Source organism: Notamacropus eugenii, chromosome 5 (genome assembly GCF_028372415.1).
Source record: "Notamacropus eugenii isolate mMacEug1 chromosome 5, mMacEug1.pri_v2, whole genome shotgun sequence".
Lineage (NCBI taxonomy): Eukaryota > Metazoa > Chordata > Mammalia > Diprotodontia > Macropodidae > Notamacropus > Notamacropus eugenii.
In genome coordinates this window covers 146,290,612-146,312,274 of record NC_092876.1, presented here as the reverse complement: position 1 = coordinate 146,312,274, position 21,663 = coordinate 146,290,612, and the positions used below count along the sequence as shown (strand labels likewise).

General features: G+C 37.1%; 1 protein-coding gene across 1 annotated transcript in view; it reads left to right on the top strand.

Annotated features, from left to right (window-relative positions):
* The window catches only part of DDX10 (DEAD-box helicase 10), a 323,965-nt gene that overhangs the window by 46,855 nt on the left and 255,447 nt on the right, over positions 1 to 21,663 (top strand). Inside the window, exons 10-11 of the mRNA XM_072611177.1 lie at positions 17,748 to 17,849; positions 19,547 to 19,634. Of these exons, the coding sequence (XP_072467278.1) occupies positions 17,748 to 17,849; positions 19,547 to 19,634 (190 nt within the window). The remainder of the gene's footprint in view (positions 1 to 17,747; positions 17,850 to 19,546; positions 19,635 to 21,663) is intronic.

Below are 21,663 nucleotides of genomic sequence, written 5' to 3'. Positions count from 1 at the left end.
TTCTGTTCAGTTGTGGTTATCACACATGTTGTTTTCTTGGTTATGCTTTCTTCAGTCTGCATCAGTTCATGCAAATCTTTATTTCTCCAAATTCCTCATATGCACTGTTTGGTGCGGTGACAATCTATTGCATTCATATGGCACAATTTACTTAGCCAACCTATTTCATTTCTAGTTTCTTACAATGATTGATGAGTTTTAAAAGAAATCTTTTTTGGAGATGGGAGAACTGTTATTTTCTTGTGTTAGTAATAGGCATATAGGCAAAATTATCTTGTTTTAGTAAAGGTTTCTATAAAATTTTTAAAAAATTTACAGATTGTATGAATACAAGAACTTTATCATATTCCTAATGTTACATTGATTCCCAAAACAAAGGCAATAACATGTCCCTTTTATTCTGTGCTGTTCAGTTATTAGGAGTATTGTGTTCAGTTGTAGACATGATGTTTTAGAAGGAATTTTGACATATTGTCATGTGCCCAAAGGAGGATAGAGGTAGGCAACAAGTACTTACTGTAGAACAGACAGTGTGCTAATCACTGAGGATAAAGCTATAAGCAAAAAGAATGATGGTCTCTTCCATTAAGGAATTTAGATTCTAATAGAGGGAGATAGCAGAAGTATAGCTTGGAAAGGAATGAAGCATTGCTGGTCTCAGCCTGTGCCCAAAATGCAAGGCCCTGAATTCAACTCACCAAAGGAGAAGGGTGCCTGCATGGAGGAGTTACATTTCATTCCAAAGTCCTAAGTGCTGGGGGAGGTTTTAAAGTGAGAAGGCAACATAATCATGTTGCTGAAATCCATAGAGTTGAAGCACATTCAAGTATAATGAGAAATTTCAGGCTATTTCCTGTGTAATCTGTGAATGGTATTTTATCTTTTTCTCTGTCTTCCCCTATTGAATTGTTCCTTGAGTGCAGGAACTCTCTTTCTTTTATCTTTATATTCCTGGAGTCCAGCCTAGTGCTTTGTGCATAGTGAGTACTTGATTGCTTGTTGAATGGATACATTCATTCTAGAGAAAGAAGTCTTAGAAGACACATGTCACTGCCTTTATCTGAGGACTGCGTTGGCTGAACTAGAAGAAGGTTTAGATGTATTCTGCTTAGACATGGAAGGAATGAGAACTATTGAGTTTAAGTTATAAGGAGACAGGAGATTTCTGTCTTAATATAAGGAACTACTTCTAATTCATTAGAGAGCTCCCTGTCTGGAATGGGGTGTCTCATGAGAATAGAACTCTTCTTTTAACTGGTATCTTCCCATCAAAGCTCTAGTGACTGCTTGTTGGAGATATCATAAAGGGAGTTTGTTGCACAAGAGAATTGGAGTAGCAGATCTTTGAAATCTCCTCTAGTTCTTGGATTCTTTTCTCTATGCAGAGTAGCACATAGGTAGAAGAATAGGCCTGTTTATTTTTTTAATTAATTTTATTTATTTTCATTGTTCAGTGTTGATTATTATTTTTCCTTCCCTCTTCCCTACCTTCCCCCTTCTCCCAGAGATGGCATACAATTCTATATAGGTTCTACACATACATTCCTATTAAATACACTTTCACTGTAGTCATGCTGTGTAGAAGAATTAAAATGAATGGGAGAAATCATCTAACAAACCAAAACACAATACACACACACAAAAATGATCTGCTACATTCTGCGATTGAATTCCATAGATCTTTCTCTGGATGTGGAAGGCATTTTGCCTTAGAAGACCATTGGGAATAATAGGCCTGTTTCTTAACAGCTTCTTGATTTGGTTAATCCCAAATTTTCAGTGTTATTTCTGTATCTAATGAAGACTCAGGAGGCTAAATCATGTCCCTGTGGAGAAGAGTAAGGGCAGGTAGGAATGCATTGGTGGGTTTGAAGTGTTTGCTTTTTTTTTTTTTTACTTAAATCAATTCTGATCAGTAACATATCACATTATAACTAGTTTTTAATACATTTAAGCATCACTTAATTGAAAACAGTTGCATAGCTAACATTTAGAATTAATCTTCAACTTCCTAGTTCTCTAGCTAAAAAAGTTTTCTGGTTCTTACTCAAAGATGTTAATAACTTAGAATACTTGACTTTTATAGATCATCTCTCATGAGCTTCTGCCCAGTGAAGGATCCCTGCTTGCCCTGTAGATAGGCTTGATGCAGTCACAGCTTTATCTTTCTTTCAGTTAGTTGATACTTGCTATTTCTAAGTTCTGTTGTTCACACTCACCGTGGTGTCGAGATTCAGAATCATATCAGTGTCAGCTCTTCACAGCGTGAGGCATTCTCTTCTATAATGGAATGTTTCTGGCAGTTCGTTTTAGTGGACATTTACTGAGTGCCTGCTAGGAGTAAGACCTTCTGCCAGGTGCTGTGGGAGAAACAAAGATGAAAAGAACAGTTTCTGTGTTCAAGTACCGTACATTTAGGAAGTGAGATGAAAGGTATACAAATGATTGTGATAAGAAGCAGACTATAAGAAATGTTGTTGGAGGGGGAAAAACTGAAGTGCTTTGGAAGTTTAGGGCCATTATGGATAAAGCGCCTTGAAAGCTTTAAAGAGCTGTATAAATGTGTAGTAGTCATGATGGCGACATCATCATCATCAATTTCCTGTGATTTTATTAGTAGATAGAACTCCTGTTGAGGAGATTCTGATGCAGATTGGACTTTACTCTGTATTTCTTAGTCTTAGAAACTTTCCTTGTCCCTTGAGACTTAAGGAATTGGCTCAAGCGTCTACAACTAGCATGTCAGAGGTACACTCGAACCCAGCGTACCTTTTTAGAGTCTTTTCTGGCTCTAACTGCTTTCCATTTTGCTCTTTCCTCCTTTTGCTTCTCCATCATGGTAGTAGAATGTCAGTGTGTGTCCATTTCTTTTTTCCCCCCACCTATTTTTTGATTCATTTACATCTCATATATAATTGTTACACTTAGCAGAGGTGCCTGCTGGACTCTGAGATGTAGTGGGGTAGTGGTTAAAAGGGCAAAATGGTTCCTTTCTATGTGCATATTCATTCCTGATGACAGATGGATGTTGTTGGAAACTTAATGGCATGAGGATAGAGTTCATAAAGGGTTAATTAAAATCTCTTCAACAAACATTTTTTAAAGCTTCTATAGCATACCATAGGTGCTATAAATCTGCCAAATTTTTGCCTCCCAGAAATATAATTGCAAATCTTTGTATATTGAGCTTTGTATTGATGGCTGAAGAGATGAAGAGGAGTTGGAACAGAATATCACTAGATCTAGAGATTGAAAATGTAAAGAAAAGTGTTAATGCAGTTTCTAATGTGGCCATTAATTTTTAAAGCATGGGTGTGTTTGATCCTTATTAATTAATTTAAATTATTCTGAATTGACTCTTTTAGTTGTACGTTCATGGGAAAGTGTTAGCATATATGATGCCTATTCTTTCTTTGAAATTTTAATAAAAACCAGCCAAATTGCTGTTTAAAAGTTGTCATTAATGAGCTTAAAGATAATTAGAAAGTTTATTGCACCATAAGAGTGCATAATTGAATTGAATAAATTAAAATTTGAAACTAATTAAAATTCTGTGTTGTTATGTGGTAATTAACCAGGTTTCTGAATTGTATTTGCCTTTGGAATTGAATTATGATATATGAATATAAGAAGAAGTATACATGGAAATAAAGTCTAAATTGAACACTTTGTGGAACTTGGAGCATATTATAGCTTAAGTTTTGAGAATTGCTTGTTTCCCTTTTGGATCTTTATATTTTTTAATAACTTTGAGATGCAAATTATTGAGTTGTTTGTTGATTTGTTTGTTCTTTATTTATTAAAATACTATCAAATGTTCTTTTCTATATCCTGGTTATGGAGCAAGAATGGCAATACAGATAGGATCCTGAATATGGGGAAGATAAGATTTGCCTTAATCTGTGGTCCTCACGGACTTTACATATTTAATAGGTCAGATGTTTATAGGCAGATTAACATAAGGGATACATTAGTTAATTGCCAAAGAAGTTCTATGTCTTTGTGATGTGATTAAAAGCAGTATGGGAATATCATTTTGGCAGTTGTGCTAATTAGTCAGTCAATAGGCATTTATTAAGCTTCTGCCCTGTGCCAGGTTCTGGGCCCTGTGTATGCAAAGACAAATGCTAAAACAATTTGTGTCTCAAGGAGCTTGTACATATAGGTATATACAAAAGGAATTTTTTTGGGGAGGGCACAAACAGCTGGGAGGGAATCAGAAGGGAATCAGTGCCTCATAGGAAGAAGATGATACTTGAACTAAGTTTTGAAGGGATTCTGAGATGGAGATGAGGAGAGAATGTTGAGGATTATTTGAAGATGGGGAGAGATTTGAGGCAGAGGTCCAGTTAGGAAGGGAGTGCAGTAAGTTTGGTGAAGGCATGAATTAAGTTTCTGGCAGAGGTTGGAGATGTGGAGGTAGAAATGATAAGACTTATCAACTAATTGGACATTCTGGGACTGAGAATGGAGTGTGGAGGGAATGAGGAAGAGTGAAGAATTGAGGAAGACAGTTATTAACCTTGGTGAAATCACAATAAAAATGGAAAATTGCTTCTGTCTCTCACAAGCTTTCACATTCCTTCAAACAAAGTGACTTCCCCAAGAGTTTTGCAGAAACACTTTGCTTGAAGATGGTAGAGAGAAGCCAGGAAATTTCCTGAGCTCTCCCCAGTTTCCCTCAGAAATAACGTTAAATCAAGCCTCTAACCAGATTTTGGAGTGACAAAACCTATGAAAAGATAACTTAGAAGGACTGCAGGAAAGGTCTGTCTCACTTAGGTAAAAGGGGAGCAGAGGCAGTGTCCATGCAAGGCAGTGGGAGGTGCTTAACCACAGCACAGATCAGCAACTGATCCTGGTTCAGGCCAGCTGTGAATCCTCCAGCCACAGCAAATTACCAGCCCTGGAACCCAGGCAGCAACAGGGGTGACTTGTCTGGGCTACCTCAACCCAGTAAGCAAGCCGCCAGCACCTGAGGTCCCAATATGCAAAGCTAGTGACCAGGCCCTTGGTCCCCATCCCAGGAAAGTTGGGAAGTACCTTCTGTGTCCCAGGAGCAGAGCTCACCTTTAAAAGCCACAAAGCAGGAAGAAAATTGAGCAAGAAACTAAAAAGAGCCTTGACCACAGAAAGCTACTATGGTGGTGGAAGATTAAAACACAAACTCAGAAGAAGACAATGTCCAAATGCCTGCGTGTGAAATCTCAGAGGGCAAGATGAATTGATCTCAGGCTCAAAAAGAATTTTAAAAAGTCAAATAAGAAAGGTAGAAGAAAAATTGGGAGAAGAAATGAGCTCAGAAGAGGAAAGACAAAAACTGAAGAAAACAATTCCTTAAAAAATACAGTTGGCCAAGTGAAAAAAAAAATCCACTGAAGAAAACAGCTCTTAGAAAAGTAGAATAGATCAAAAGGAAAAGGAGGTACAAAAGCTAACTAAAGAAAATAATTCCTTAGAAACACTTTGCTGCATATAAATGAGCCAAGGATTTTGGAAGCTGATTTAATTAACGATACATTATGATACATTCTGTAACTTCCAACTATTTCTTTATAAGGCCTATAATTTTGGAAAACCATCAAACCAATCCCCTGTTATTTTTTGGAAATGACTAAATGAAAATAAGAAAGTCTGTCTTATAAAGTAGTCTTATTTTTATTTTTTTTTGTAGGGGTGGAGAGTTGAATAGGATTAGATTTTAGGGTTTTGAGGGTAGCAAAGAATAACATTATTGTAGTTATTCTATGTCTCTTAGTAATTTCATATAATCGATTTATCCTGTACCACATTCTGTAGGTGGTGTGTTCATGTGTGAGATTTGTCCCTTTCAGGAAGCAGAATATGATTGATTCCACTAGGGGACAGCAGAAGCTCGACCTTATCATTTCAGAATTAATGACACATTGTTTAGGCCTGAAGAGGCAAGCATGTTAAGATTGAAAATATTTTAACCTTTGGAATGTGATAGCTGATGTGAAAAGTTCAGGGTTTTCTTGTGAAGAGAATCATGATGGAAACATTTAACAAGTGTTTTATGGCATACATACTGAAAGGACATCTTAACAGCAGCTTGAGTTGGCTGGTAAATTGGAGTAATCAAAGTGTAAAGCACTTAGTTGCTAAAGCAATGTTATTATTGAAGGTCACTAGGAGTTTTCTTGATTGAAGTATAGGAAATTTGCTATAGAAGTTTTTTTTTTAGTTCTTTTAGCTTGGATGAACTTTATAAAATACCTTTCCTTCTGCTACCTAACCTGTATGGGCTGCTATTTGTTCATCAGAGGCATACTTTCCTCTGAGTACAAAAGAAGATATTTTGCTATCGCTTGCTGTCTGTTTAAAGCCTCAAAAGGCAAATGTCAGTCCTATAATTTACATGAAAATGATCAAGAACCAAACTTGGGGACAGTGGAGCATGTAGCTGTGGGGATGGCAGATATTTGAAATGTGAATACTGCAGCCCTGGTTTTATTAAGGATGGTTTTCAGAAAGCTGTACCTACCTTTGACACTTTCCAGTTGTGTGATCCTATGCAAAATGCTTATTTAGCGTTTCCCAGTTTCATTTTACTCCTCTGTTAAAATGAGGCTGATAATAGCTATAGCAGTTCCCTCTCAGGGTTGTGAGGGTCAAATGAGATTATATATGTAAAATGCTTAGTAGACCTTAAAGGGATATGTAAAATGCCTCTAGTTATTTTTATGGCGTTAAAGTCATTGAGGGTTAAGCATTGAAATAAAAATGTTCATTTTTTTATATTGAAAGGTCTAGAGTCATTAGTAGTGCCACGGCTACTCATTAGAGGTTGCACATGTATTGAGTGCTGGACTTGGAATCATTAGGACCTGGGTTCAAATCCTACTTCAGATGCTTATTAGTTGTGGGATCTTAGACAAGTCACCTAACCTTTCTGTGCCTCAGTTTTTGGTAAAATGAGGGAGTAAGACTCTGGTCTCTAGGGCCCTTTCTTAGTTCAGAGACCATGGATCTGGATACTCCATCATCTCTCATTTCTTCTTATTTCACTGTCTCCTTTTCCCTAACTGAGGGGAATTCTGCAATATTCCCATTTTATCTTTGAGACTGGGAAGTGAGAAGGGGTTATGTGTATGTCAGAGAGCGATCATCCGATGGGCTCAGTGGATTGAGTAAGGAATAGGAATCTAGCCTGTTGTATGCCTCCCGGAAAGATCAAATGAGACAATGCATCTGATATGTTTTGTAAATCTTAATGTGTCAAAGAAATGTCATTTATCACCTCATTTATGACCAGATATCATTATTTTTCACTGAAGATAAATTTGAGAAACACATCCCAATATGCATGTTTCTCTTTGTTTTAATAGTAACTACAGTAACTGACATTTATAGGGCACTATAAAGTTTACAAAATCACTTTATGTATATCATTTCATTAGCTCCTCACTACAAGTATTATTTTCCCCCTTTTTCAGACTAGGCCATGAGCTTTAGGGAAGGTCAAGTGACTTCCTCAGTTGGGGTCACACAGCTGATAAATAAGGGTCAGAGTTGGCATTTGGACTCAGACCTTCTGTACTTTCTTCACTGTACCATGCAGCCTGCTGTTTTCTAGATGATTACCAGTGCCTTTTCCTTTCCCCAGAGACTTTTCCTTCCTTGACTATCTTTTTTATTCACAGATAATGATATCTGGTCATAAATGAGGTGATAAATGACAGTTTATCAGATGTTTATGCCTTAAATTTTGGAAGCTGTTTTGAGTGAAGGAACAATATATTTCTTTTGATTGTTTATCCCTTAGTATCCTGAGCTTGATTATCCAGCTTCCTTTGACTAGGAGACCAAACCATTTGAACTCTCCCTTTAGTTTTAGTGTGTGCCTTCCCTAATATGAAAAAAAGGAAGATGTTGGATATTGGAGGCGAAGTGAGAAAACCGGGACACAAATGCACTTTTGGTGGAGTTGTGAACTGATCCAGCCATTCAGGAGAGCAATTTGAAATTATGCCCAAAGGGCTATAAAGCTGCATAATCTTTGATCCAGCAATTCCTTGTTAGATCTATATCCCAAAGACATACACAAAAAGGGAAAAAGATCTGTTTGTACAATATAGTTACAGCAGCTCAAGAATTTGTGGTAGCTAAGAATTGGAAATCAGTGGGATGCCCATCAGTTGGGGAATGTCTAAACAAGCTGTGGCATATGATTGTAATGGAATATTATTGTGCGATAAGAAATGACAAGCAAGATGATTTCAGAAAATCTTGGACTTACATGAACTGATGCATAATGAAGTGAACCGAACCAGGAGAATGTTGTACGCTGTAACAGCAATGCTGTTCAATGAAGAACATCAATTGGGGAATGTCTAAACAAGCTGTGGCATATGATTGCAATGGAATATTATTGTGCAATAAGAAATGACAAGCAAGATGATTTCAGAAAATCTTGGACTTACATGAACTGATGCATAATGAAGTGAACTGAACCAGGAGAATGTTGTACACTGTAACAGCAATGTTGTTCAATGAAGAACTGTGAATGATTTAGCTGTTTTCAGTAATATAATGATCTAAGACAATTCCAAAGGACTGATATGAAGTATACTATCTCCCTCCAGAGAAAGAACTGATATTATTTGAATAGACTGAAGAATGCTATTTTTCCTTTTTTCTTTTATTCTAGTCTTCTTTTACAAAGTGACTATTATGGAAATGTTTTACATAATTGTACCTGTATAACCTATATTTGATGGCTCACTATCTCAGGGAGGACGGAAAGGAGGGGGAAAGAAAGGGAAGAGGAAGAGATAGAATATGGAAATCAAAACTTTAAATAAAAAGGTTAAAAAATTGGAAAAAAATAGTAGAGATACCAAAAAAATGTGTGCTTTCCCATACCATTTCCTTAGAGACAGTGTTTTTCCTCCACTGTGGATGTATTAAGCTAGGTTGAGGCAGCTAGGTGGTGCAGTGGATAGAGCACCAGTGCAGGAGTCAGGAAGACCTGAGCTCAAATCTCACCTTAGACACTTGACCCTCACTAGCTGTGTGACCTTGGGCAAGTCACTGCCTCATCCTGATTGCCTCACCCCAATTGCCTCATCCTGGGTCACCTCCAGTCATTCTGATGAATATCTGGTCACTGGATTTAGATGGCTGTGGAGGAGGAGTGAGGCTGGTACCTGCACAGCCCTCTCTCACTCAAAACAAAGTCAAGTGTAAGTCATGTCATTATTTCTCTGATGGCATTGTCTTCTTCAGCAACGGACAAACGCACGTTAAGCTAGGTACTGCCCAGCAAAGGTCCTATTCCCATTACCTTTTCCTTTTAAGTTTGCAGTCTGTGTTTTTTCCCCCTTACTTAAAAAAAATAGGATTTAAAATTTTTTAATCTTTTTTGGCAACAGAGTTGATAGGTTTAATGAATCCTCCCTTCCTCCCCCCTCACTCTCCCTACAGTAGCTCTGTAAATCCCTGTCCTTAATCAATATGCTGGTAGTCTTCTGTTCAGCATATATTAGGTAGCATGGTTCCTTTCTCCAAAAAACCCAGTTATTTTACAGCTTATTGCATTTGTCAGTGTTGAGCAGAGAATTGTTCTTGCTCATATTGTTTAGATATTGGGTAGCAAATTACTTTGTTGGCAAGGTGTCTTCTCAGTGGAACAGTTTTTGGGTTGGTTTAGGATGTTTGAGACATAAAGCACAAAAACATGCCTCAAAGCACCCCATTTCCTTAGAATAATTATCTCCATTGCTAGGGTATTCCCAGGTCTATTTTGTAGCCATCTCCATGATGAAAGAGGGGTCTCAAACGTAGTGTCTCTATTCCTTCATGGTTTTTCCTTTCCCTCTGACTCTGATTTGTATTTCTTTTCCTTCTTTCTTGCTGGATAAGTAAATCTGACAGGGTGAAAGGTTAGATCTGGGCTTATCAAACATCTTAATTCCTGTGCACTATTAGAGATAATGAGTAGTGCTTGTGACTAGCAAGTTATCCTTGAAAGACCTAAAGACATGGAGAAGGAAAAATAGGAGAAAGAAAGGGAATAAGAGATTGGCAAAAGAAAAGAAGGGATGACGGGAATGAAAGAAGATAGATACATGATACAGAGTGTGTTGTGCTGCTCCCTTAATGTTGATAATGCCATATATTATCACCATTTGTGTTAGGCTTGAATTGGGAGCAATATCTCTTGTATCTGGACCCTTCTCTCCGCTGTCACTGTAACCAGACTCTTTTACCCTCATTTCTTCTCACTGAGGCTGTAATAATAACCTTCTAACTAGTTGTACTGCCTCCAGCCTATGTCTTCCAGTTAATCAGCATCATCATAATAGCCAGCATTTATATAATGCTTTTAGGTTTGCAAAGTACTTTGCAAATATCTCATTTTATCCCCCCAACAACCATGGGAAGTAGCTGCTATTATTATCCCTATTTTTCAGCTGAGGAAACTGAGACAAGCACATTAAATGATCTGCTCAAGGGCACACAGCTGGTAAGTGTCTGAGGCCAGATTTGAGCTCATATTTCTTGACTTCAGTCCTAGTGCTTTATCCCCTGTGACACCAGCTTTCATCTTCCACTCTACTGCTTGAGTGAACATGTCACATTTGCAATTGGAAATCTTCAGTGTCTCCTCATTGCCTATAAAGTGAACCTCTTTTCTTTCATTTTAAGATCCTCCACAACTTGACTTTAACCTTCCTTTCCCACTGATCTTCTGTTTATGCCTTTTAGTTCTCTACCATTTATCCAAATTATAAAATTCTTTGCCTTCCATCATTATTCCATTCTCTCTCCTGACTGTGTTCCTTTGGTTATATTATCCATGCTCCTGAAATGGAACTTCACCTGGTGCTTTCTCCTACTATCCCCATGACCTCTAAATCACTTTTTTCAGGTTCCGCCTCAGATATGACCTCCATGATAGGCTGTAGAATAGGTCCCTCCATCCCACCACCTTGAAAATTCTTTCTTTTCAAAAATCCCCTGACTCCTTTGCTCATACCTTCTCCTTGGAATTACCTACTTGATCCTGTTTCATTGTTCTTTGTGTACCTGTCTGTCCTCCTAATATTGTAAACTCCTTCAGGGGTTATAGGGCCAGTCTTTGTATCTTTAACATTTAACATAGTGTATCTATCTTGTTGCTCAGTCAACACACATTAAATGTCTATGCCAAGCACAGAGACAAAAATGAAACAGTGCCTGCCCTCAGAGAACTTCTATTCTAATGGAAGAGACAGCATGTTCATATAAAAATAGATACAGAATATGTACAAAATGAGTACGTCCATCAGTTAGCAAACTTTTGTTAAGTGCTTACTGTGTGTCAGACACTGCTGAAAGCTAGGGATGCAAAAATCCCTCAAAATAGTTCCTTACCCTCAGAGGGGTAGATAACATGTATGTGTATATGTATGCAGGTATGTTTGTATATGTATTTTCTTTAGTTCCATTAGTATCCAGCTCTTTTTGGCCCCATTTGGGATTTTCTTGGCAAAGATACTGGAGTGGTTTGTCATTTCTTTTTCCAGATCATTTTACAGATGATGAAACTGAAGCAAACAGGGTTAAGTGACTTACTTAGGGTCAGACAGCTGTAAGCATCTGAGGCCAGATTTGAATTCATGAAGACTTATATACTCTGTGTGTGTGCGTGTGTGTGTGTGTGTATGTGTATGTGTATTTACATACACATGCATTTGTAAGATAGGTACAATGTAGGTAAAGTGTAATCTTAGAATACAAACTATCAGCAGTTGGAAAAGGGATCAAGAAAAGCTTCATATAGTTGCTTGAGCTGAATCTGAAGAAAACCAGAAATTCCAGGAGGCAGAGATAAGAAGGGAGTACATTGCAGACTGTTTAATTTTTTTCCTGACCTGGAATTGAATGGTTGAAAGCTTTCCCCAGTATTTTCCACCACATTTCAAATGGGAAGGTTGTAAATAGAAACACCTAATAAGAACTTTTCAGGACAACTGAAAATGCCAGCAAAGCTGCAGGGAGAGGGGTGAGTAGTGATGGTCATCTTGTTTTCAGAAATTCTTTTCAGGTTTTTTTTAAGTAATAGAACTCTTTCCAAACAGTGCTAAGAATCATAATGGAGAGAAGAATAGTATTTTAGATTTTCCTTTCATTACTCTTTCCTTTTGATTAGTCCATTTAAATATATAGATTTTAAAAGAAGTTATGGATGCTCAATGTGGGAGATTTCTATGTGGTTTACAATTTTTTAAAGGTAACATTAGGGGAGATGTGAAATAGGTAAGCTATAAGCTGCTGATTGACTATTTTTATTGGATATAAAGAGTACTGGACTTGGAAAGATCTGAGTTCAGATTCTGCCTCTATAACTGGGTAGCTGCGTGATAATGATCAAGTTTCTTAGTTTCTCTGAGTTTCTATATGTTTATCTGTCCAATGAGGAGAACACTCTTTTGTTGTTTAGGATCAGATGTATTCAGGAATTATTTTGTTGGGATGTGATTTCTTAACAACCTTTCCTCAGTAGATTTTTAGTGGGAAAGTGTACCTTAGTCCACCATTAGAGTGATTTGGAATGGATAGTCCCTTTTAACTTTACCCTAGCTTTCATTGTCCTCAATGAACCATAGTTTCAAAAGGATTAAATAGTGGTGTGCTCATTTGTGATGATAATTCTAGCTAGTCTTTCTGGGTTGTCTGGTGATGTGAAGGCATGACATGTTACGTCTTCTATTTACTTAGCAGTCAGGAACTTAAAGATCTTGTAAAGCCAAGGCCTTGAGCCACATTTAATGCCTTTTTGTAGTCCTGAAAGACTACTTATTTCTAACTTTCAATGTTCTAAAGCTTGGGTAAATTATCATGAAAGAATAGTGTGATAGTCATGATCTCACTCCTTCCTAATTTTTCCTGCTTTTTAAAAACCAATCTTGTATTTTAGGTATGTAAGTAAGGCTTTTCAATTTTGAAAGCCAATTTATTTTTCTTTAGGGGTTGAATGTAGCTACCTTGAAGGCTTTTTTAGATTGTGATGTAGTCAGTACATACTATAATGGTTTTAAAGAGGGAAGCAGCAGTGACAGTTGGCTTCTAAACCTGTTTCCTCTTTGTCCTCAATCCTAGACCCCAGGGATGCTCAGTTTTCTGAAACTTTCCTATCATCATTCTAGTCCCAAGCCTTTACATATTGATAGTTGGCCTGCATATGTAAATAATGTAATTCTTGTTTTAGAGAAATAGTTTTACCTCATAATAATTTGTAGTAAGTAAAGATTAAACATTCTGAAACACTTTTTAGCCTTTTGAAATGTAGCAAAGACGGCATTTATAATACAGGTTTCTAGAAATTGAACTGATTCATATGGAAGTGGGTAATTTTTAAAAATCTAATTCCACAATGAGGAGGAAAGACATTAAAAAAAAAACTTAGTTGTGTATTGAAGCATTGTAATTTGAGATTGTGCCATTTTAGATTACTACTTTCCCCTCCCTTTTGGTTTAAAAACAAAAACAAATAAACATCAGTTTTTGCCAGTTAGGTCAAGATGAGAACTGGCAGATTTTACGGGCAAGTATCAGAGTTTCTCCTCATCCTTTCTTCCAAGTTGTTATGTGGCCTGTGTTATAGGAGTAATTTTACCGAATGAGTTTACATGCCATATTTTGGATAATGCAGTAACTATCAAAATTTCCTTCCTTGGGATACATTCTGTAAAAGAACATATTTCATTACCTGGTATATTTTTTTCCTTCCCAGAGCTAAAGTTTTTGAGTATCATCAGATGTATTTCTTTCCCATAAAACCAAGTCTTAGTGACAGACTTGCTCAACTATCATGCATATGGTTTTCACTGAATAAATGCTTATTGAGTGAAATAATCTTTTCCTTTTTTCTGCTGAACAAAATGTGTAATAGACAGAAATTGGAAAAGATAACTTTTTAATTGCAGCCAGCATGCTGTAGAGCATGAATTTTCCTCACTCCCAGGCACTTAACATATGAACAGTCACCTCAGCTTTCTCAGTATTGGGTTACAGGATGAGGGGGTGTGTATGTGGGAGTTTTACCATTTTCTTATTTATTTGGCTCTGGCAGGATTCATTCATTTCTTTCCGATGTTGCCTTTGTTCTTTGCCTTTGTTCTCCCCGCAGGTTATATTTTACGTGATGGCTAGGCTCCCCAAAAGAACATAGAACTGTAGATATTTAGTTGTTTCTTAGTATGTCTGACACTCCATGACTTCATTTGTGGTTTTTTGGGGAGAGATACCAAAGTGGTTTGCCATTTCCTTTGCCAGCTCATTTTACAGATGAGGAAACTAAGGCAAACTAACTTGCTCAAGGTCCCACAACTAAGTGTCTGAGGCCAGGTTTGAATTCAGGAAGTGTCTTCCTTATTCTTGGCCGTGCACTCTATCCACTGCACTGCCTACCTGCCATAGAGACATAGCTGAGCAACAAGAAAGGACAGCAGCCATCTTTTCTGTTTACATCTTTATTTTGGCTTTAGTAATGCCTTAGCTTTGATGTAGAACTTTACTAAGAAAAAGTTGCATTTTGACACTTAATTCTGAACAAGTTACTTGGTAGGATCAAGTGAGACATGTGGGGAAGGTATGTGAATGTTCTTACGCAATTACTCAGAATCCTCTTTTCCTTTGTTGTTCATTTTATCTCAAGCCTCACTGTTCAGCATTTGAAATACTGAAATTAGGTAATGGGAGAACATATCCTGTTTTAGATATTTACTAGCTCAGTAATTATTGACAAGTCATGTTAACTCCAGAACCTCAGTTTCATCAGATGTAAATTTGAGATAATATTTGTACTACCTACCTCCCAGGGCTGTTATGAGGAAGGTGTTTTTGAACTTTAGAGTATTACACATTGTGAATCATTTTCATCGTTATTTATGGTGATTTTGTTGTCATCTACTGGACTTCAGGTCACTCACTTTTTTTTTTTTTAACTATTTCAGAAACTGGCCCAGAGTTCAATTCTGTAGCCTCCTCTTCCTAACTTGTACTCTCATTGGTGAATGACAACATGAAATATCTTGGTATTCTAAGAGTTCATCCCCTTTTTCTACTCCCATGACCTGTGTATCCACTCAGACCATAGCTACCCATATAGATTACCATACTCTAGTTCAGTGGTGTCAAACTCAAATAGTAATGGAGGCCAATAGTCTGGACTTAAGAATCCCTGTGGGCCACGTGCTGACTTAGTTTTGAAATGTAGTATTACCTGTATTTTATTTCATTTTTATTTATTTTGTTAAATTTTAATCCAGTTCAGGCACCTGGTGGTATGGAGGACCAAATGTAGCCCTCAGGTCACATATTTGACACCTTTTCTCTAGACCTCACCTTCACACAAAGCTGTTCTGCCTCAAGATCTTGAAACCTGAAATTCCCTTTTTTCATCATAACCTTCTTCCCTTCTCCCCTTACTTTTTCTGTCTGTCTGTCTGGTGTCTCTGTCTCTTATAAATCCATTCTTCATTCTCCTGTGGTCTTCAAGTTACTCTTTTCTCCTACTTTATTGCCTCTTTTATGGGTTTAGTTTGGTCTCTTCAGTTATTAACTATTTCAACAATGCATTGTCTTCTGTTAACAGATCTTTTACCCTCTTTTCCATTTACCATTCATGCCAACCCTCAGTCTTTGTTCATCTACACCGTCAAAATTCTCTGCTCTTCTAGGCTGCTAAACACTTCTGGAAGAAGTTCCGCATAGTATAATTTTATGTTATCTGACCTTAGTTGGACCTTCACTGTTGTATAGTAGTCGTTTTATTTATCTTTCACTCTCTGTGACCCTCTCATGGTGTTTCAGATCTTCTCCTATCTCCTCATCCTTCTAATAACATACCTCTTCTGTCAGATCTCATCCCATTTGACTAAGAAAATTGATACCACTTGCCCTGAGATCTTTCACTCTTTTTCTCCCTAATCTAAACCTCTCTGTTTTAGAGAATAAATTGTTGTTGTTTTTTTGACAAGCTACCTTTTCTTATTGTATGTTAGATCTACCTTCTCTTTTCTTTAGGAGGTTGTCTTAATCATTCCCTAAGTAGCTCCCCACTACCTATAGGATAAAATGCAAACTCTTTACCTTGCCCTTTAAGAACTTTAACAATTCGTATCTTGCCTACCTTTTCAGCCTTCTTTCACACAACTCTCCTTCAGTAACCCTGTTTTTAAACCAGATTGATTTACTAGCTCTTTCCCAAACTTAGCATTCATCTCTTGCCTCAATCTATTTTGCACAAGCCATTCTTTACACCAGAAAGCAAACCAGCATTCATAGAATCATTTTATTCCTTTAAGACTAAACTCAGTTGCCACCTCCTCTCTGAGGCCAATAGAGAGCTTGTGATCTTCAGTCCTGTATCGCCAACTACTTGTTGAACATCTCCACTTGGATGATTGGAGCTATTGACATCTCAAGTCATCATGTCCCAAATGAGCTCATCACATTCCTCCCATACCTGATTGAAATTTCTTAATTTGTTGGTTGATGGTATCACCATTTTGAGTCACTCAGGTCTGTAACCATTGTTGTCATCTTTGATTCTTCCCTCTCCTTAACCCCTCCATTTCTAATCAGTTGCCAAGTCGTATTGATTTTAACTTTACAATATGTCTTGCTTTTCTCCTCCCATCCAACCAATACTTAACTTCAGGAAATCATCCTCTTTTACCTAGACTATTGTAATAGCCTCTTATGAGTTTTCTTGCCATCACCTTTCAACTCAGGTCTGTCTCACTACTTTGCTCAAAAAAACTTTGTTAGCGTTTAGGATTAAGTGACATATTCTGACATTTAAAGGTCTACCTTTCCAGATTTATTTCAACCTTTTTTCTGTCACATTCTCTCCTCTAGCCAAACTAGATTACTAGCTATTCTGCAAACTTGTATTATCTCCTGCTTCCTTGTATTTGTGTAGGTTGTCTTTCATGCTTCGGATATAAACTGTCCTCATCTCAATATTTCAGAATATGTATCTTCCTTCAGTTTTGGATGCTACCTTCTCTAGGAAGCCTTTCCTGATCCTCCTTTCTCTTCCTTGCTCCCTTTCCTGCAATTGTTAGTGCTTTCTTCCCCAAATTGCCTAGAGCACATTGATCTCTCTCCTGTTACCAAATCCACTCCTTATTTTTTTATTATACTTCTCTGTGGGTATTGTTGTAGCTCTTGGAGGGTAGGGCTTGTTTTGCTTTTGTTTTCTTACTGCCTTTCACAATGCCTTCCATGTTGTAAGTACTTAAATGTTTGAATTGAAGCAAAGGTGTTAATTAGGCTTTGGTTTTTAAAATTACTGCCTTATTTTATCATGACTCCCTGGTGAGCTAAGAATTATCTCTATGTTAGACTATAAGCTCCAGAAAAATCTTTTTATTTCTTCCAGAGATTAGCAAAAGATCCTGCCCACTGTAGGTTCTTAATCATTGGGTATTTATTCAGTGAATAAATGATATTTTTGAGCATGTGGTTTCTCAGTAATTTTTTTTTTTATTAATGTGACCAAGATTTGTGACTTAACTACAGACTGAAAGAAGAGGGTGATGACTTTCATGACTTTCTTTTGCTAATAGAAATGTTTTGAAAATGAGTATGGAAATTTGTTAGGTAAAATGACTTCTGATTCTTTATTACATATTCAGTAATGTTTGGATTTCATATAAAAAAGTGAAATGAAATAATCTGTTTTGTTTCTCTTTCTGTTTTGTTTTCTGTCTTTTTTTCTGGCTGTTCAGGTATAAGGAAGGTGGTGAGTCATTGTTAATTTTGCTCCCCTCTGAAGAAAAAGGGATGGTTCATCAACTTTCCCAGAGGAAAGTCCCTGTGAAAGAAATCAAGTAAGAAATATCTGTTCTTCCTTAATATTGAAATTAAAAAAACTGAAGGTGTGAAGTTATCTTTACTATAGTCACTTCATAATAATTCATTGTCATTGTTTCTTTTTTTTCTGACTGTTGTCTGCTTGAAAAATATTTAATATTTTACTTATACTTAATATTTTACTAGAAAGCAGCATAGAATAAAGATTAAACTTAGATTTTTGATGTAGACCTTGTTAGGTTTGAGTAAAAGATTAAAACTGTTGAGTGAAATGAGATATTTTTATTATGTGAGGCAGCTTGTTATTATTGTTAAGAAAGTTGAACTTGGAGTCAGGAAGACCAGCTTTAAATCAGGTACTAATTGTGTGACCCCAAGCTAGTCACTTAACCTCTCTGGGGTTCATTTTACTCAGCTGAGAAGATTGAGTTTTATGACCATTAAGGTCCTTTCCAGCTCTAAATTTTTGATCTTTTGATACACATATCCATTCAGTTGTCAGAGGTTGTTGATTCTACCACCACAACCTCTCTCCACCCATGCCATTGTCAGTTTCTTTTAGGCCTTCTTCACATCTCACATGAATTCGTTTAATAGCTGCCAAGGAGTCTATCTTGTTAAGTCCCTTCTCTAACTCATCTTTCCTATAGTAGCTAAAGCGATATTCCTAGTCTGAACAGGTCTGAACATGTCATGGTCCTATTTAGTATTTTTCCTTCTGTCTCTAGGATCAAGTACAAATTGTTTTGTTTGACATGTATTCATATTGATAATATGAAACCAACCTATATTTTGACTAACTTCATATTACTTCCTTCATGTTCTCTGTTTCTGGCAAACTGACCTTGTCTTTACTCACCCATGGCATTCCACATCCTATCTTGATGCCTTTGCAGTCTGTCCTCAAAGCTCATCTTAACTACCACCTTCTTTTTGAGAACTTTTTTGATTCCCACAGCTGATAATGCCTTTTCTGCAAAAGTACTTTGTTTTTATTTTTTATATGTTTTTGTATATACTTGTACATGTTTCCACCCAATAGAATGTAAGCTCCTCAAGGGCTGTTAGACACAGTAGTTACTTAAAAATACTTTTAGCTGATTGAATTATCATGCTATTCTTAATTTCCAGATTGGGAAAATATTTATAAACACCAAGCAAATTAGTTATTATTTGCCTGAAAAATTATTTTAATTTTTTTTTTTTTGGATTAAAGTAACACTGTGAGTATAAAATCACTAGGTTGTACAGTGGAAAGGGTGCCTGGACTGGCGTAAGTAAGACCTGAGTTCAAATGTGACCTCAAACTCTTTCTAGCTGTGTGACCTTGGGCTCCCAGGGCTGTTGTGAGGATCAAATGAGATAAAAATTGTGGTGCTTAGCAGAGTGCCCTAGCACATAGTAAGCACTATAGAAATACAAAGTCAAGAAGTAGTTTAATGCCAATTGTTTTTTTATCTTGGAGCATTTTTACCTTGTTCAGTATGAATCATGTTCTTGATAAAATGTCTGATTTATTTTTTTGCCTTTCTTGAGCCAATAGAAAATGAGTTTTATGCCCAGTAAAGTTTCAACTAAACCATGTTCAGAGACTGGGATTGGTTTCATACACTTAAAAATTACAGATAATGAAGGTGGAAAATAATCAGATCTGTAGACATTTTCCTGAAAATGAAATGATATAGTTTAGCTTTTGTTTTCTTTTGTTACCTAGAATTAATCCAGAAAAGCTTATAGATATCCAGAAGAAACTGGAAGCATTTTTAGCCCAAGATCAAGATCTAAAAGAACGGGCTCAAAGGGTAAGTAATTTTTGAAGAAAATACCCATATTCAGATATTGTGAGTTTATGTGGTTGTACTAATGCGAATATGGGTGCTTTCAAAATATAAAGTAAGAAGTCAGTGCCTTAGGAAATGGCAATTTTGGTTTTAGGGGCAGTGAAGAGTATCTCAATATTCTATGGCACCTGGTCACTGTGTTGAATTGTTGAATTGTGTTGAATTCCATTATCTTCCTTGTTTAAAGAAATAGTCTTTCAATATAAAGGCCCTTTGTAAGTTATGAACTGATGCTGTTTGGGAAAAATGAGATAGTGTATCAGGGGAAAAATGTTAAATTTTTATCATAAAATCAGTAATATCATATATAAATGTCATGGTATTAAGATCTTTAGTTTTTTGAAAGGAAGAATTTCAGTTCTGCTATATGCTTGGTTAGTCCTGTTGGAATTCTTGTGACCCTAGAATTCTAGGCAAAATGTGCTATTTGGAATGTTCAATTCTATATAAGGTAATTTATTTAGAGAGAAGGTTACCTGAATTGTGATGCCATGGAATAAGTTGAGAAGAAAAAAGTGTGTGTGTGTGTGTGTGTGTGTGTGTGTGTGTGTCTGTGTGTGTGTGTGTGTGTGTGTGTATGTGTATGTGTGTGCACACTCACGGCTGAACCTTTGCTTATATTGGTTTAGAGAAGTTCAGGATCTCCCTTTACAGATTGCACATGGGTAATTATTCTGCAGCTTAAAATCTTAGAGATTTATCTAGGGAATTTGCTAGTTAAGCTCAGTGCTTTATATCCAGACTGTGTCAAAGACTAGATTTATATTCTAGGTCTTGACCTGAATCCAAGTCTAGCTTGCTAATCACTATATTACATTACTTCTTCATAATATTATATTATAATATTTAGGTAAGAGAGAAAAGAGTCTAGCAGAGTGAAAAGTTGTCTTTGGGGTTAAAGGCACCTAACCTCTCTCCCCAAGTAACTATCTAAGAGTGTAATTTGTAGGATGTGTGTAGACCTACAATGATAGAGGGAGTTCCTCATAGGGACCTCCCTATACTGATGAAGTCACAGGTCTCATCTATCCTTACCCTAATACATATTTGCATGTATTTAATTTTGTATAAACCCTCATTACCTTATGCTTAGACTGCTGCAGTAGCCTCCTGGTGGGTCTGCCTGCCTCATTTCTCTCCCCTTAAGTCTATGGGGGGTATCTCTCTCTTAGTTATTGCTGGCAAAATTCTTGCTAGAGTCCTTCTTAATAATCTGATCCTTCACCTGGAAGATGGTCATATACCTGAGAGCCAGTGTGGCTTCAGAAAGGGCTGAGGAACAGTCAGTGTGGTCTTTGCTTCCCGACAACTCCAGGAGAAATGCCAGGAGCAGAACAGTGGTGTGTACACAATGTTTGTAGGTCTGACCAAGGCCTTTGACACTGTTAGTCGTGAAGGCTTATGGAAAATTATGTCGAAATCTGGTTGCCCAGAGAAGTTCATCGATATTGTATGTCAGTTTCATGATGGCAGTTTACCTGGGTTCTGGATAATGGACAAAGCTCTCGTGGCCTTCCCAGTCACCAGTGGAGTGAAACAGGGCATTGCCAGAGCTAGCTAAGTGTGTGGGAGGCTCCAAAGGAAAGTTTGGGAGAGAAGAGATATTATATTAGACTGACTACTAAACTGATGATCTGCAGAGCCATTGTGCTGACCTCATTGTTATATGCTTGTGAAACGTGGACAGTCTACCAGTGCCATGCCAGGAAACTGAATCACTTCCATTTGAGCTGATTTAGGAAGATTCTGAGGATCACCTGGCAGGATAAGGTACCAAACCCTGAAGTCCTTGCTAGAGCTGAACTGCCAGCCATTCAAACTGTGCTTCAGAGAGTGCAACTCTGATGGGCTGGCCACGTTGTTCGAATGCAAAATGTACGCTTGCCAAAAAGACTATTTTATGGAGAACTCTTATGGGGTAAGCGATCACATCATGATCAGAAATGATACAATGACACTCTCAGTGTCTCTCTCAAGAACTTTGGATTTG